Source organism: Vicugna pacos, chromosome 3 (assembly GCF_048564905.1).
Source record: "Vicugna pacos chromosome 3, VicPac4, whole genome shotgun sequence".
Classification (NCBI taxonomy): domain Eukaryota; kingdom Metazoa; phylum Chordata; class Mammalia; order Artiodactyla; family Camelidae; genus Vicugna; species Vicugna pacos.
In genome coordinates this window covers 26,921,368-26,938,390 of record NC_132989.1, presented here as the reverse complement: position 1 = coordinate 26,938,390, position 17,023 = coordinate 26,921,368, and the positions used below count along the sequence as shown (strand labels likewise).

The window sequence follows — 17,023 nt, the reverse complement described above, 5'->3', positions numbered from 1 at the left end:
ATTGGCTTTTCATGTACCTTCAAATACAGTATGAAGGTTATGTGAAAAAGTAAAGGTTTGCTATTACACTGTTATAGATGAGGGAGGTTGTTAGCCAAATGATGACTTTAGTGATCAACTCTAGAACTGTTGACCCATTCAGCCATGTTGTCCATTGCCTCAGATCCTCCACCCACTAGAGAATTTACTATAGCAAAACAATGGCAGCCTATTTAAATTATACAAATTATCCATAGGGGCAGATTCATGATGCATCTTTCCGATCTAACAATCTCTCTTTGATGGTCACAAGGGAACTATGGTTACTCCACTGAAATTGTATGATCCAGATAATAATGGCTACTACTCTGAAGTGCTTAATGTGCACCAGGCATTGTATTCATTACTTTACATATTTTATCCATATATAATTTCATCCTGATTTTAGAGATAAATAAACTGAACTTTAAGAAAAGTTAGATAACCTGCTGTCAACCGTATACTATTAAAAATGGCAGAGCCAGGATTTCACCTCATGGCCAAAAAGCCCAGGTTCCTCTTAACATTGCTATATTTACCAATGATTTGTTGTAAAGATGTTTTAAATCTATTTCTGTTTTTTTCAGCCTCTTAAAATAACCCTGAAAGCTGCACTCTCTGATTTAGCACTGGTGGCTGCTCAAAACTTGCTTTGTTCGATTTTAGGAGGCCCTCTTCCTTAAAATACCCTACTTGCTGACTAAAGTCATCCTTTTTATTTCCTCCAAGAATTTTCTCCTAGACTCCCCTTCTGTGCTTCTGCTTGGGAAAGCAGAGCCCCACTCCTCAGTTGTACACCCTCCCATCCCCATGTCTTCTACATTCTAGGCCCTTTCCTAGCTTTAATTCTGGAGATGGCCTTAGGGGTGGTTTAGGGAAGGAGATACTGGCCTGCAGGTGAGTGAGTTAAAACCAACAAAAAAAAAAAAAACTGCCCTGAGTAGATAGGCAGGATATGGGTTGCCAGATATAGCAAATAAAATTACAGAACACTCAGTCAAATTTGAATTTCCGTCTACCTCTTACAGTAAAAAATTACTCCTTATGTGAAATTCAAATTTAACTGGGCATCCTGTGCTTTATCTGGCAACCTGTTAAGGCTAGCACGGGTGAGGCAGGGGATTCGAAGATCTGCAGCTCAATGGGCACTTGAGGAGGAGGCTTCTGGGCTTTGCTGGCCCGAGAAAGAAGCATCGGGCCGACGCAGTGTGCTGCCGGCCGCCAGGCCCCGACTCGCTCGTGAAGATAGAGAGCCGTGGGCCTCTACTACAACCCCGCGCAGGACTTGGCAGTCAGGGAACTTCGAAAAGTCCCGAGACGGCTGGCGCCTGGCTCCTAAATTGCCCGGACCCCAACAGCACAGGCCTGAAGACAGACGCGGCCGCCCGACTCCAAGATGGCGCCTGCGGCGGCTGCCAGCTGCCAACATGGCGGCGCGGGGCCGCGCCCGCGCTCCCAGCTCTCCTCCCCTAGCCTTCCTCCGGCCGGGATCCGGACTCACGTCGCTGTGCGCCGGTTGCTCTTTGACCTGGGTGGTGGTCCCGGCTGCGGCCCGCCTCTCACCATGCGGCTTCTTGGCTGGTGGCAGGTACTGCTGTGGGTGCTCGGGCCTCCCGCCCGCGGCCAGGAGGGTGAGTGCGGGCGGCGGGCTGTGGGCGGGGGCGCAGGCGGCCATGCGGGAGATGCCGGGCGGGGTGGCGGGCTACCAGGGTGACCTGCGCGAAGGCCGCAGCTGCGCGCCCTCCCTCTTACGGGCGCCCTCCGGAGCCCCTCTCCCCGCATTGTCCTGACGTCTTTCCGCTGGTGGTCCCTGCTCGCGGTCTGGGGTGTGGGGCAGCGGGAGGGAAGCCCAGGCCGCGTTCAGGCCCCTCAGCAGGTGGCTGTCAGTTAGGAGTGACCGTGTATTAGCGCTTACTGAGGCTTACCCACCGTGTGCTCAGCACTTTATTACTAATGATAATCAGCATACGAATAGCCGACATTTATGGCCCCTTATTAGGAGCCAGGAACTGTGCATTCTGCTTTCTATCATTATCTCATTTAGTCCTCCCTCCCACTCTCAGATAGGTTCTGTGAGTATCTCCGTTTTACAGATGAAGATGGTGAGCTCAGAGAGGCTAAGTAATCATGCGTAAGTTTGCGGTTCTGGTAATTGGCAGAGCCTGTCTCTCTGACTGCAATGCTCCCATGCGTTACTTTGCACCCTGCCGGACCACTTTCTTAAGAAGGTCATTTTGCTGAGGTCCCTGAGTGAGGGACAGAAGAGAAAAACACAGTAGACTCCCAGGGAAACCTGTGTTTGCCAGGGCAAGCTCCCTGGGGAAGGCAGCCACCTGGAGGCATGACTGGGCCCAGGAGTGGGGGCTTTACTACCATTGCTCCTTCACCCCATTCCCCACAGTCCTATTGAAGTCCAGACCCTTTGGTGTTGCTTGTCATTCAGAATTTACGAAGAATAGGCAGGTCTTTCCTTTCCCTGGAAGGAGGCATGGCGGCCAGCTTGCTGAGCAGGAAGAATGGTGAGGAATAGTAACACAATGACCAGTAATGAAAGCATTCACTATGTGCCAAGCAGTGTACTTAGTGGTTTTTGAGCATCATTTTTATTTAATCTTTAAATGCTTATAAAGTAGATGTTATTGTCCCTGTTTTATAGATGAGTAAACTGAGACTCAGCATCCCTAAGTCTTTTACCAAGGTCAAGCAGCAGAAGTTGAGAAGTCACAATTCATGCCCATGTCTGCCTGTCCTCACAGTCAAACCTCTGTACTACAAATCTCTGTTGCACACTTAACCACCAGCCTCAGAGAGGGGATAGCGTGTGCTGGATATCTTCTCTTTGCCTCTCAGAAAGACTGCCATCTCCACCAGCTTGGCAGAGTTCCCTGCCCAGATATTCAGCCCCTTCTCTAGGTCACAGCCAAAGAGGTGCTTGATCCTCTTGTGTGAAAGACCTACCTTGCTTCTGAAGCCCTGTGTTCTGTTCCATCTAACCTATACTGTCATCTTTTCTTACTAACCTGCTTTCCCATCAGCTTTATGTATCCTTAAATTTCTCCTATGCCCTAAAAACCAAAACAAAACCCCACCTTAGCCTCCTGCCTGCCAGTAACAACTACCCAGTCATTCTTGCCCCCTTCAGAGCTAGACTTTCAGAAAGAATTGTGATATGTATTTATGTAGTTACCATTTCTGGTGCTTTTCATTCTCTTATGTGGATTTCCATCTGGTGTCATTTTTCTATTGCCCGAAGGAGTTCCTTTAAGATTCTTGTTATGTGGATCTGATGGTGATGAATTCTTTCAGCTTTTGTATGTCTGAAAAACTGTTTATTTTGCCTTTGTTTTTGAAAGATATTTTTGTTGGGTATAGAATTCTAGGTTTATAGTTTTTTCCTTTCAGTATTTCAAAGATGCTTCTCTTGTTTGCATTGTTTCCAATGAGAAATCTGCTTTCATCCATATCTTTGTTCCCTTGTATATTGCATGCCTTTTTTCTCTGGCTGCTTATAAGATTTTTTTGATTATGATGTGTCTTGATATAGTTTATTGAGCTTGGGGTTTGTTGAACCTCTTGGATCTATGGATTTATAGTTTTCATCAAGTTTGTAACGTTTTTGGTTATTCTATATCCCTCTCTTCTCTTATTGAGTACTCCAATCATCTGTATATGAGGCCACTTGAAAATTGTCTCACAGCTCACTGATGCTCTTAATTGGGGAGGATTCTTTTTTTTTTTATTGTGTGTTTCATTTTGTATGAATTCTACTGCCTTAGGTTCACCACCCTCTTCTTCTGCAGTGTCTAATCTGCCATTAATCCCCTCCAGTGCAGTTGAGAGGTATGGGTACGAGAATATCCAAGAAAATAAATGATGGCTTTATGGAAAATTCTGCTATGGCAAAGCATTTCAGACCTTGTAGTTTTCATTGCTAGAAGTATGGTTTGGGTCTTTTTAAAAATTATATGTTGGGATATAATTGACATATAGCATTATAGTAGTTTCAGTTGTACAGTATAATGATTCAGTATTTCTATATATTGTGAAAAGATCACCACAGTAAGTCTAGTTAACATCTACCATCACACATAGTTATACAAATTTTTTTCTTGTGATGAGAACTTTTAAGGTTTACTCTCTTAGCAACTTTCAAATATACAATATAGTATAATTAACTGCAGTCATCATTCTGTACATTATATCCCCATGACTTATTTTATAACTCGAAGTTTGTACTTTTTGACTATCTTCACCCATTTTGCCCACTGCCTGCCTACCACCTGTCAACCACCAATCTGTTTTCTGTATGAACTCTTGTTTTTGTTTGTTTATTCCACATATAGATGAGATTATACAGTATTTGTATTTCTCTCTCTGACTTATTTCAGTTAACATATTGCCCTCAAGGTCCATCTATGTTGTCGCCAATGGCAAGATTTCCTTTTTTTTTTTTTTGGTGGCTGAATAGTGTATATATGTGCATATATATATATATATTTCCCATTATCTTATCCATTCATCCATCGATTGCTTCCATGTCTTTGCTTTTGTAAATAATGCTGCAGTGAACATGAGGTGCATGTATCTTTTTGAGTTAGTGTTTTCAATTACTTTGGATAAATATCCAGAAGTGGAATTGCTGGATCACATGGTAGTTCTATTCTTTATTTTTTGAGGACTGTCCGTACTGTTTTCCATAGTGACTGCACAAATTTACATTTCCACTGACAGTGCACAAGGTTCCCTTTTCTCCACATTCATGCCAACATTTGTTATTTCTTGTTTTTTGATAATAGCTATTGTGATATTTGGGAGGAGATATCTTACTGTGGTTTTCATTTGCATTTCAATTTGGGTCTTTTTTAATATCTTATGTTCTCTATATCTACTTAACTTTTTAAACATATGTAATACAGTAATTACTGTTTTAGTAGCCTCAAGTAATAATTCTGACATCCGTGCAAGTTCTGAGTCAGTTTGGTTGATTATTCTCCTCATTATGGATGATGAAGAGCATTTCCCTGATTCTTTGCATGCCTGGCAATCTTTGATTGGATGCCAGATGTAAATTTTACCTTGTTGAATGCTAGATATTTTAGTATTCATATAAGTATTCTTGTGGGCTCTGTTCTGGGATACAGCTAAGTTACTTGAACACAGTTTGATCCTCACCTTTAAGGTTTGCTGGATGGAAGCAGAGCTGCATTTACTTTAGGGTTAATTGGGCCCCATTACTGAGGCAAGTCCCTTTTGTGTTCTCCCCACAGTGCCCTGTGAATTATGAGGTTTTCCAGTCTAGCTGGTGGGAACAGGTATTGTTCCCAGCTCTTTGTGAGTGTTGTGTACTGTTGCCTGTAATCCTTTTGAGTGAGTCTTTCCCTGGCTTTGGGTACTTTGCTTCCATGCATATGCTGACATATTTACTCAAGGTGGGGGCCCCTCCGCAGATCTCCAGCATCCTCTCTCTGCAGTCCTCCCATCTCCGGTATGCTGTCCTGCAAACTCTAGCTTTCTTGGTCTTTCTAGACCCTCAGCTCCATCTCCCCAACTGGAAGAATCTGCTGGGCCCTCCCTGAAACATGGTGGGAACTCCCTCAGGCAGTTAGCAATTGTAGGACTCTACTCATTTGCTTCCTGTTTCTTGCTGTCTTCATTGTCCTTCCTTGTCTGATTGCTTGTCTCTTGAAAGTGTTGTTTTGCATATTTGGCTATTTTTTGGGTTATTCCAGAAGGGAGGATAAATCTGGTCCCTGTTACTCTACTTAGCCAGAAGTATATTCACAGAGAATGTTTTTGAATTCCTGAATGAATCTGCAAACATCTATGGAAACAAAAATGTGCATACCTCAGATCCCTCCCCAGCTTTGCAGAGCTCATCACATAGCTGAAGGCTCCCCAGCCACATGGTGAGCTTGTCTGAGTGCAGCTGGGCTCGTTTGTTTCCCCTAGTGAGTGCTCGGCCCAGTTTCTGGCAGCTGTTGTTGAGGTAATGAGAGGTGGGGGGCTGGAGTCACCAATACAGAGGTGAACAGAAGTTGCTAAATGGACATACCAAACTGCCAGGACTCTTCCCTTTCCCGACCATTTGGCTGAAGCCCTATCTAGTGACTCCAAAGTGAAAGGGAAGTCCTCCTCCTCGTCACCCTGCTGCTGCCCCTGCACTGCTGGGTGCACCTTTAGCACTCCTGACGGCAGTAGTCCAAGGGCAGCAGGCAGGAGAGCAGAGGCCAGCTGTACAGACCACCTCAGGAAGGAGGTACTGCTGGCACTTGCAAGGTTCCTCAGGCAGTGTGGTACCAGCAACCCCCAAGGTATCATGGCGGGAGAGTAAGGCTTGTTCTGGAGTAGCAGTCAGAAGGCTTCGCTCTTAGACCTGGCTCTACTGCCTACTAGCTGTGTGCCATTGGGCATTATGCTGAACCTTTCTGTGCCTCAGCCTGGTCATCTGTTAAGTGGAGATGATAACCCTTGTCCCGCCCATCTCACAGAACTGTTACAATGGGTGCAAAAAGATGCTTTGCCATAGAATTTTCCATAAAGCCATCATTTATTTTCTTGGATATTGACATCAAACAAGTGAAACTGTTAAGGTGTTTGTATTATATTTTCCTAATTGGATGTCTGCACTGGAATGTTTTTGCTTATAATCCACATGGCAAGCAGTGGGTTTTACATGAAGTTATGTATTTTTCCACTTATTGGCATTCATTAATCTAGTACCTCCTTGTGATTTTCTTCAAGACTTGGAGAATGCTGGGTGGCTCTCTGATAGTTTAATGGGAAGGTAACTTTTTTCTCTGTAGGAGAAAATTTCATACTTGAAAACTGTAATTCTTTTGGACTCATTTATTTTGAAGTCATACACGACTGTGAACATGCTGGTGTGCTTTGGTTGCAGAGAAAAGAGGTCACTTATGGGCAGAGGAGCAGCCTGCATACCCATTCCAGGTGGGGGCTGTGTACATGAGTGAGGAGGAGCCTCCAGTGGGCCAGGACACACCCAGAGAAGAGGCCGATGCAGTGCTGGGGCTGGACGCAGATGGCGACCACATGGTGATGTTGTCTGTGATCCCTGGGGAAGCCGAGGACAGACTGAGCTCAGAGCCCAGCGGCGGCACCTGCGGGGCTGGAGGGGAGGAGGACTCCAGGTGCAATCTCCGGGAGAGCCTCTTCTCTCTGGACAGCGCTGGAGCAAGCTTCCCAGATAGAGAAGAGGAGTATTACACGGAGCCTGAAGCGGTGGAATCCGACCCAACTCCGGCGGAGGACTCCAACAGCACCGAAAGTCTGAAATCCCCAAAGGTGAACTGCGAGGAGAGAAATGTGACAGGCTTAGAAAATTTCACTCTGAAAATTTTAAATATGTCACAGGTAAAAAAAAAATTATTTAGCAGTTTTCTCCTTTTCAGCATTGATTTTACGATTTAATACTCTATCACCTTTCTTATGGAGACTCATCATCTTTATCGTGCTGTGAGTGGCATAGCATTTGATGGCTGCGTCAGTGAAAACTGAGTTGGCTTTCTGTGATGTTTGTAGGGAGAGAAGATAAAACTAGTGTCAGTTATGCTGTTTAGGCAGCTTAAATCTGGTCATCCTTGGGGTAATCTTGCCACCAAGCCTCATGGTAAAAACCCCAGTGGACAGATAGGTGCTTGGTATCAGAATCGTAACATTTTTTCTTCTTCCAAAGGAGGCATTTATTATGGAGGCATAAAAATAAAATATCTGAACTACTAAGTTGTAATTTAGCATAGTTTAGACTAGTCATGCCCCTGAGAAGTACATTATATTGATAAAAAGTTTCTTTCCTCCCAAGAGTGTGAATCCAGTGTTTCCTCTGGACTGAGAGCTGACACGGTTGTCCAGTCCAGCCATGCTTTTCCAGCAGGTTGGATAAATGGTGATTCTCAAGAGAATATCGGGATGCTGACTGACATTTTCTGTAGGACTGTTAAAGCCAGAGAGCAGAGTGAATGCAGACTGCTTATGTAAAAGAAGAATCCTAGCTCTGAAAGCTGTGACTGCTTACTGTAACCTAGGGTACATGTGGTTCCTTGAGTGCACGTAGCCCCTCCAGTGCAGGGGCCAGCGCGGCCTCACACCCTCCCCTCAGTGCCTGGTTGTCACTGCGCCTCAGCTCTGCGGACTCTTGCACGGGGGTCACACACGTGACCAGGAGAGAGCAGTTTGAGCAGTCTGAGTTCGGGGGTGGCAGGAGTGGTACAACCTCGAACTGAACTAACCTTTGGCCAAATACATGGATCTGGCTGCTTAGTACAGACTTGGCTGTACTGAGATGATGGTTTGGGCCTGAGGTCACAGTGCTTTAATAATGCTGTCAGATTGTCCCAGGGCTGGGACAGTGGCCTGTACCCTGTGAGTACCTAGTATATGAATTGACGAATTATGAAAAAATATTAAAGTTGCTTTATAATAAGAAGAAAGCTTAGAGAAGTTTGTAATGTGTCATTTGATGATACTTTTCTGTTGATTCATGGATCCATGTGGTTCCAAACCCGAAAGGTTCTTAAGGAGCTGCACTAGTCTCCCTCCTGTCCCTGCCTCCTTTCCAGGGAGGTGGTCGTGGTCCCTGTTTCTTGGGTATCCTTCCAGAAAATGTACACATCCTTCACTGCTGACTTTAACACTGGTTTCTTTTTGTCACAGGACCTCATGGATTTCCTCAACCCAAACGGTAGTGACTGCACACTAGTCCTGTTTTACACCCCTTGGTGCCGATTTTCTGCCAGTTTGGCCCCTCATTTTAATTCTCTGCCCCGGGCGTTTCCAGCTCTTCATTTTTTGGCACTGGATGCATCTCAGCACAGCAGGTATCTTCCCTGAGTGGGGTTTCTGTCTCATCCTGTTAGGTGACGGTTGCAGTTACTTGGAGGTTGTAATTAGTTGAGTTAGGAGCAGAGGAGGTAGGCATGAGCTGGAGCTTTGAAATAGAATTGAGGGGAGGGAGAGGCAAGTGTGAGTAGTGAGGATTGTCACATTCCTGAGGGAACTGAGGGTATCACTTTCTGGAGACCCTTTGAGAAGAAAGACTATTCTCTGTGTGCTAGAATTTAAAGTTGGCACTGCCAGATGGCCCGGGACAGGGCAGAGGACTGTTTAGGGTCCTGGCCAAACTGAATTAGCAGAATTAGCATCATTGGTAGGTTCTTCCTTTGTGACTTTCACCTGCAGTTTAGGGCCCCACCCTGAGCAGCCTAACTCGCAGCACCCCCGTTGTATGTCTACTAAGGATTTCTTTCTTTCCTTTTTATTTTTTTCTGTCCTTCCTTTCCCGCCTTCCTTCTTTCTTCGTGCTTACATTTATTCTTGCATGCATGTTCTTAGACATTGAATAAATTTAATGAATTATCCCTTTGAAATACATTTACCCTTGTTTTATACTCTTTCATATAGTTCAGTGGGGTTTTGCCTTTTCTAAATGTACAGTAAGATAGATTACAGAGAAGTTTGTGCAGATGTTATATATTTCCCCTAAGCCCTATGACTGTATCCAGAGGTTATCAACTATGTGCTTCCCTCCTCCTCTAAACCAGATGTTCCTTACTTAGCAGGTCACAAGGAGGTTGTGTATGAATGAATTGGAAAGTGTGGAAGATGGTCAAGTTGGTGATAAAAATGAGGCACTGGTTTTCAGTGTGGGTAATGCACCTGCCAATGTTTACCTGAAATTGTTTATGAAGAAAGAAATTGCCCAACAAATTAGTAATTCTCACAAACGCTTCAGGGAGGTATCTGAGTGGCTGGGCCCAAAGTTACAGATTGATGAGAAGGACATCCAGTCAGGTCAATGTCCAGCTTTGGGCGCTACACTGCCCCCAAGCCAGCAGGGCTGGCTCCCAGCCTGTGCTCAGCACTCTTCAGTTTTGGGTCTGATACTAACCCCCATCTTGCCCCCCATCCCCTGCAGGCTTATCATCCGCTTTGTTTCCCCTTCATGTCCATGCATCCTTCTCAGTGCCTGGTATGGTGCCCTGATTATGGAGAATAGAGGATACTTGTTCTTATCATATGGCTTGCAAGGACGTGTTTGCTTCATGTGTTATTATTTATGTTACAAAAAAAATCCTGATTATCCAATGTTACCATTTTACTAATGGAGGAAACTGAGGCCTGAAAAGGCTAAATAATCCACCCACAGGTCACACACCTGGTTCAGTGGCAGAACTGAGGCTTGAGCTCAGAGTGTTTTGACTCCAGAGCTTATACCACTGCTTTGTATTCTGTAAAAGCGAAACAGTACCCCTCAGGTTGTGTTACTTCCAAATTGTCCTGCCCTAATTGAGAACTTCCTGGTATGTTTGTTAGATTGTAGATTCCTATTCACTGACTCACCAACCTAACTGCTTACTATCAGTTGAATCTTTCATGAGGGATGGAGATTGGCATTCTGGAGAGTTTGAAATTTCTTCTGTCAAGTAAATGGACACAGTGTGCTTTGTCCCTGAATTAGAATTTTCTGGTTTGATCTGTTCTGTCGGTGAGGAACTGAAATAGTGGAATGATTGTCATGGGTAGCTCCATATTGTAATAGAAAGCAACTCATAGAGCAGAGCAGGAATTTCTCCAACCACGACCCACGAGGAGGGGAGTCAGAAGCAACTACAAGCCTATTGTTTGAATATCAGAAGCCTCATAGGTCACAGGAAACTAATCCTTTCTCATTTATTGCCATTCATTCTGATATAGTAATTGTGTGAGGAAGCCCACGGTTAATTCAGGTTTTCTGACTGACTTCTTTCTCTTGTAGCCTTTCTACCAGGTTTGGCACCGTAGCTGTTCCTAACATCTTGTTATTTCAAGGAGCTAAACCAATGGCTAGATTTAATCATACAGACCGAACACTGGAAACACTGAAAATCTTCATTTTTAACCAGACAGGTATGTAGACGTAATACCCTGTAGAAGAAGACATTTTATTGCTGGGGGAATATGCCTTCTGTGGGTTCTGATCTGCTCATATCCTTAAGTGAAGGATTCAAGATTGGCTTTGGTAAGTTCGGTTTCATTGTGAGTATGTTTATGTTTTGTTAGTAAGTTCATTTGTGCCATTTTTTAAGATTTTGCGTACAAGTGATATCATATGATATGGTTTTCTCTGTCTGAATTACTTCACATAGTATGATAATCTTTTGGTCCATAGCAAGGTCCTACTGTGTAGCACAGGGAACTATATTCAATGTATTGTAATAACCTATAATGAAAAAGTGTATATAAAGGTATATGTATAACTGAATCACTTTGCTGTACATAGAAACTAACACAACATTGTGAATCAACTGTACTTCAATTTAAAAAAAAAAGATTGGCTTTGGTATGTAAAACTTCTTTTCTAGTGAAATGTTATGATCCTGTTAAATAATGCCCATCCAGTGGCAGGCTGAACGTGAACAGGTAATTTTACTATGATTATAGATACCTTTGAAAAAGTCATAGCTTTATTGAGATAAAATTCACATACCATACATCTGTAGATACCTTTTTTGCATACATAATTCATTTAACTATAATATTTACACAGAAATATGCATCAATCACTAGTGTACATAGCGATGAATTTTCACAAAGTGAACACCTTGGGTAACCAGTACTCAGATCCAGAAAGAGAATATTATTAAACCCCTGTGAGCACTGTCACTTCTGCCCTCCCCGAGGATAACCACCATCTTCACTCCTAACGTCACAGATTAGTCTTACCTGTTTTTGAACTTTGTATTAGTGGAGACTTACAGTATGGATTCTTTCATGTCTGGCTGATTTCACTCACCATTACGCTTGTGGGATTCATCTGCATTGTTGTGTATGCTTGTGTTTTGTTCATTTTGGTTGCTGTATGCTGTTCTGTTTATTAATCCATTTGTACATGCTATTTTAATTCCTTATATTTACCAAAACATATGGCCTGATTTTTATTCTGTAAAAGTTTGAGCACTGTATATTTTTATTTATTTTTATTAAAGTATAGTTCATTTACACTTTTGGTTTCAGGTGTACAGCAAAGTGATTCAGTTTGTGTGTGTGTGTATATATATATATATATATATGTTCTTTTTCAAAAGATTCTTTTCCATTATAGGTTATTACAAGATATTGAATGAAATTTCCTTCGTTGAAAATGTTCACTCCTCAAAAACTTTAATGTCTCAACCAAGAGCACCCTTCTTCTTTCTGTAATAAAGTCACTGGAAGTAAACAAAAATTATAACACACCTTCAATATATACTTAGCTACATGCATGTAATTATTTACCCCTAACACAGAAGAACAGAGAGCTGAGTTACCTCATAGGAGCAAAAGGCTTGTTACCAGGTGATTAGTTATTGCAAGTCTTATACCAGACCCTGACTGTCATTTGGACTGACATGGAGAGAGGGAGCCATTTTGCTCAGTGAAGTCCAGGAGTCACAGCATCGTTGGTAATCACTGATCCCGGTGGTGGTTAGTTGTTTGAACAATTCTTTCAGTAAATTACTTAAAAGCGTTTTGAATTTAGCATTACTTAACCTGTGCAAACATTCTGTAGACTCCTGAGAATAGCTTTACTAGTTACTGAACTTTGGTCTCGCAGAAGAACAAAAGACAACTCATACATCGCACTGACTAAGACCCTTCTGGTGAGTTCACTAAAATTCTAGTGTTTTAGCTTTGAATAGCTGAATGGATTCCTGCTCCTTTGATGTGGTGGGAAGAAAGGCAAATTAGAAATCACACCAACAGGCAAGTGAAGCCCACCCCAGATATACTAGCTGTGGTGTTTGTTTAAGACTGCGTATCATTTTGCATACCATGCAGAGTGCTTCAGGAATATCTGTAGCAGGTATATTTTCTATCTGATTTGAAACACCTGATTTCTCTTTCAGGTATAGAAGCCAAGAAAAATGTGGTGGTAACTCAAGCAGACCAAATAGGCCCTCTTCCTAGCACTTTGATAAAAAGTGTGGACTGGTTGCTTGTGTTTTCCTTATTCTTTTTAATCAGTTTTATTATGTATGCCACCATTCGAACTGAGAGTATTCGGTGGCTAATTCCAGGACAAGAGCAGGAACATGTGGAATAGTGATGGACTGAAAGGGGAGTTGGAAAGAATTTCAGTCCTTCATTTCGGAAATTAATGCTGCAACATCATACCTTTTCTCCAGTGAAGTGTTGACTTACAACTTCGGTCAGGTTAAAAGAGTCATGCATTTGTTGAACTGATGAATGTGTCAAAAATTATAAACTGATGTTTTAAGTATTGCAATAAGCAAATGTAAAAATATTTAATAGAATCCACCATTCTTGTTTTTACTACTTGAACATAACCCAGTATTTTAAGGGAGTAATCCAGTTTGACCTGTGAAGGTGTATTCTGGTGGAATAGCAGCTAGAATGACAATATGCTTACCCTATAGAAGGCAGACATAGGACTTTCAGGTTATAGTCTTAGAAAACTCTTGATTTCTTATACACGTCTACGGAGGTTGGTTTTCTGTCCATTTGCCATTTCTCTCCCAGAGCCAATAAGCAGGAAAGCATTCTGTTATGGGAAGAACAGTTAGAATCCTTAAGTGTGACCTTATAGGTAGCAACTGATGGGAAAATAAAGGAGTCAAATACCTTGGTGTATGTGATCTCTGATTTCACTAAAAGGATTCAAAGTGGTTTAAGAAGTTGTTTCTGGGTAAGACTGATGTTAATCAGCATGCATTAACTGAATCTTAAAATGTTCTGAGCACTCTGCGAGGTTTAGTGAGAGCCAAAAGAAATTAAAAATACTGTTCTTGCCCACAAGTTGCTTCTAGTCTCGTCTAGAACACATGGAGAAGAGAGACAGCATGTAGTTTACATAAACTTTTTGAAAAGCTGTTTCTAAAAATCCCTTAAAATCCAGTATGACAGCTGACTACATCATGATAAACTGCTTTTATACTGATCATTTCCAGAGCTTTAGACAAAACAGTTCATTTCCTAAGGCATCCAGAGTGCTATGAAAATAGAACCTTGGATGTGTGCATCTCCTCAGAGGGTGACACTGGATGGGAGTTTACAACTTGATGTGTCATGCTGTGGACAGCAGCTTTGGCCGGGGTGGTCACTGGCAGGAGGGGACCATGGCTCTGTATATTACCATTCCAGCTTAATAGTGGGCAAGCTAAGGCATATAGAGGTTAGATAACTTACCCAGGTTACACACATAGTATGTTGATGAGCTGGAATTTGAAACTTTACATGTGTGTTTATCTGTAGTGACAAATACAAGAGAAAAAACTCTAGTAATTCCATCTCTTACCATAACTAACATATTACTATCTGTGTGCCAGGTACTCTTTTAAGCGCTTGACGTCTACTATTTCATTTATCTGTACTACAGCCCTCAGACTGACACTACTATTATATGTCCTGTTTAGTAAAAGAGTAAATGAGGCCCTAAATAACTTGCTCTTGGTCCTACAGCTTCCAGTGTGGAACCTATCTTCAAACCTAAGCATTCTGACCCCAGAGCCTCTATGTGGGTTGGAACCCTGTCCTGCCTGTATGCCATGGCCCAGGTGACCACCAGATGCCACTCTAGTCTTTCTCTTATGTGTGTTTCCCATACTTGTAGTCATGATATAGCTCTTTTTCTCCCCCTTTTGCTTAACAAATGATAACTATTTCACTGTTGGTAATAGTTTTTAATCATGGCTACATAATAGGCCTGAGTAGTTCAGCATTAGTTACCTAACCCGTCCTCTTTGGCTAGATTTATGGTGGTACATATAGTCTCATTTCCTCGGGGGCAGATTTGATAGGGAGTTACCCTATCAAAGATACAAGAATTTTCATATTGTCTGATATGTCATGGGGCCCTATTCTAGTCTAGAGGGTGAGCAAAATTTCCCAGGATGACCAACAGGTCCATGTCTTTGCTGCTGACATTTAGCTGAGGCAAGGTACATGGGGTTCCCCTGGAGGGAAATGTAGAGCAGGGCTGTTCCCTGGAAGGGAGGTTCAAGTACAGAGGGACAGCAGGAAGCACTGGTGTTGAGGGAAGGGTGAAGGAAGTGGAAGTGGTCCAAGACTAGCTAAGCCATCCCAAGCCAAACATGATGTCTGTTGAGAAGAACACCGTGCACCAGGAACCAACGCCAAAAGGGGACTGCAACTACACGGAGGATTGCAAAGATCATCACAGTGCCAGCCACCAGAGACAAGTCCAGACATTTCTGTCCATGACTTTTTGGTATCAGAGTTGCCAAGGAAAACAACATGGTCAAGCACCGGATGGAACTCACACAGAGAAGAGGCAGCAAGATCAGCTCCAGTAGTGTGCATAGGTCCTTCATGGCCCATGGGTGCCTCCCACCTCCAGCATACAGCCAAAGAGCACCCTTTAGTGCCAGATCAGAAGACTCCCTCCCCCTCCCCGACAAGAGTCTGAAGTACTGAAATTGGGAAGTGGGGGTGCCAAGGCCACTGATACACATGCTTAAGCAGAACAAAGGAGCACACATTCAGTGTGAAACAGGGAAGGATATTCCCACACAAGCTGATAAGCCTGGCACAGGCTGTGAGGGCTCTTTGGATAAGGAAGTGTTCCAGGCCCAAGGCCTATTCTGTGGTCAAGCAGGACATGAAAGACTGAGAAGGAGACCGTCTTGCCCAACAGTGTCCACTACAGAGGCCGTGCCCAGTAAATCTTTGCTAAGGGACTTAAATCCTATTAAGAGAACTACATGTGAGGGCAGAGCATTCACAGCCCCTATTGTTGGGACATCAGTTCCCCTGGGCCCTAACTGGCATCCTGCTGCTGTTGCTCTCATGATGAACTGAGATGCCAGTCTTCTACAGTGGCATCAGGGAAGGAAAATGATGAAGTCAAACTAGGGAAAATGATGAGGAATCTCTGACTTGTTACCTCGCAACCACCAGTTCATTTTTCAGTTCTCACTTTAATGAGCAAGTATGTAGAGGATTTTTCATGAGCCTAAACACCCAGTGTAAGTATTGGAAATACAACCTCTAATTCCATCCCTAGTCTCTGTCAACCTAACCCATCAGGCCAAGGAAACCAGAATGTCTCAGATAAATGCCTTGAGACCAGTGACATTTGATCAAGGTCTATAGCAAGATTCCTCTGCTGAGTTTTCATTAAGTGGGCAAAAGCCAGGAAGATGAGTTGGACCATAAATATGAATTTTAGGTAAAAAGGCTTTATGTTTTTCAAGTCCACATGGGAAATAAAACCAAATGCTAGCAACTGCTAAGTTAAACTTATACGGACTCTCATTCTTTAAAAAATTCTGGAGTGTATTGCTGTCCTTTGCAAAACTGCTTGTTGTTATGCTTAGACTAGTAAAAAAAAAATACAAGTGAATATACTGAAAACCACTGAATTGTACACTTTAAAGGGTGAATTCTATGGTATGTGAATTACATCTCAGGAAAAAAAAGATGGTAAGAGAATAAGGTGTTAATTTACATATATACAAGAAAGAATATCCGTTTTGTCAAAAAAAAAAAAAAACAAAACGAAACGAAAGAACTTACCTAAATCTGCCAGTATGTATCTCCGGGTTGTCTACTGTGTTCTATGCGTGTGCTAGTTTTAAGGGAGCATTTTGCTCTAGGTTTTCCAAATTATTTTATCTAGGCAAGACGATGAGTCAGTTTGCCCAGGGCCTTGGCAGCTAAGCAGAGCTTACATACGAACCCACGGCCCCCTGAGCTGTAATCACTATGGCTCACTATGATTCACTGCCCCTCAAACGCGGGCAGAGGGGAGTGGACCCCAAGCACCCCTCTTCATGCGCGCAGTTCATCTCTAGGAAGAGATGATGCCCCTGCCCGCGAAGTCCTCCTGCTCCACTGCCCAGGAGGGAGCCCAGCGCAGTGAGACCGTCGGCGAAGCTGCGACAACCGAGGCACGGACATCGAAGAGCGAACCCGAGGTGCAGCCTCCGCGCGGCGCCAGGCCGCCTATCTACCCCGCACAGGCGGGAAACGCCACACCTGGGCGCGGCTG

The 17,023-nt window shown here is 43.2% G+C and overlaps 1 protein-coding gene and 1 long non-coding RNA gene across 3 annotated transcripts; one reads left to right on the top strand and one right to left on the bottom strand.

Moving 5' to 3' along the window:
* The first annotated feature begins 1,399 nt into the window (after positions 1-1,399).
* On the top strand, positions 1,400-13,636 carry TXNDC15 (thioredoxin domain containing 15). 2 transcript variants are annotated; one of them, XM_015246610.3, is made up of 5 exons: positions 1,400-1,649; positions 6,917-7,389; positions 8,689-8,852; positions 10,790-10,920; positions 12,900-13,636. In XM_015246610.3, the coding sequence occupies exons 1-5, from the start codon at positions 1,415-1,417 to the stop codon at positions 13,094-13,096; spliced, it is 1,200 nt and encodes a 399-aa protein (XP_015102096.2). In that variant the 5' UTR covers positions 1,400-1,414; the 3' UTR covers positions 13,097-13,636. The 2 variants fall into 2 exon arrangements, with proteins under 2 accessions (XP_015102096.2, XP_015102098.1); XM_015246612.3 differs by having other exon boundaries at positions 1,482-1,606.
* LOC116278149 (uncharacterized) lies at positions 6,850-17,016 on the bottom strand. The gene is made up of 3 exons (XR_004187529.2): positions 16,549-17,016; positions 13,424-13,555; positions 6,850-7,325 (listed from the first exon to the last, which is right to left on the bottom strand). It is a non-coding gene; the product is annotated as an uncharacterized lncRNA (long non-coding RNA).
* Between the last annotated feature and the right edge of the window lie 7 nt (positions 17,017-17,023).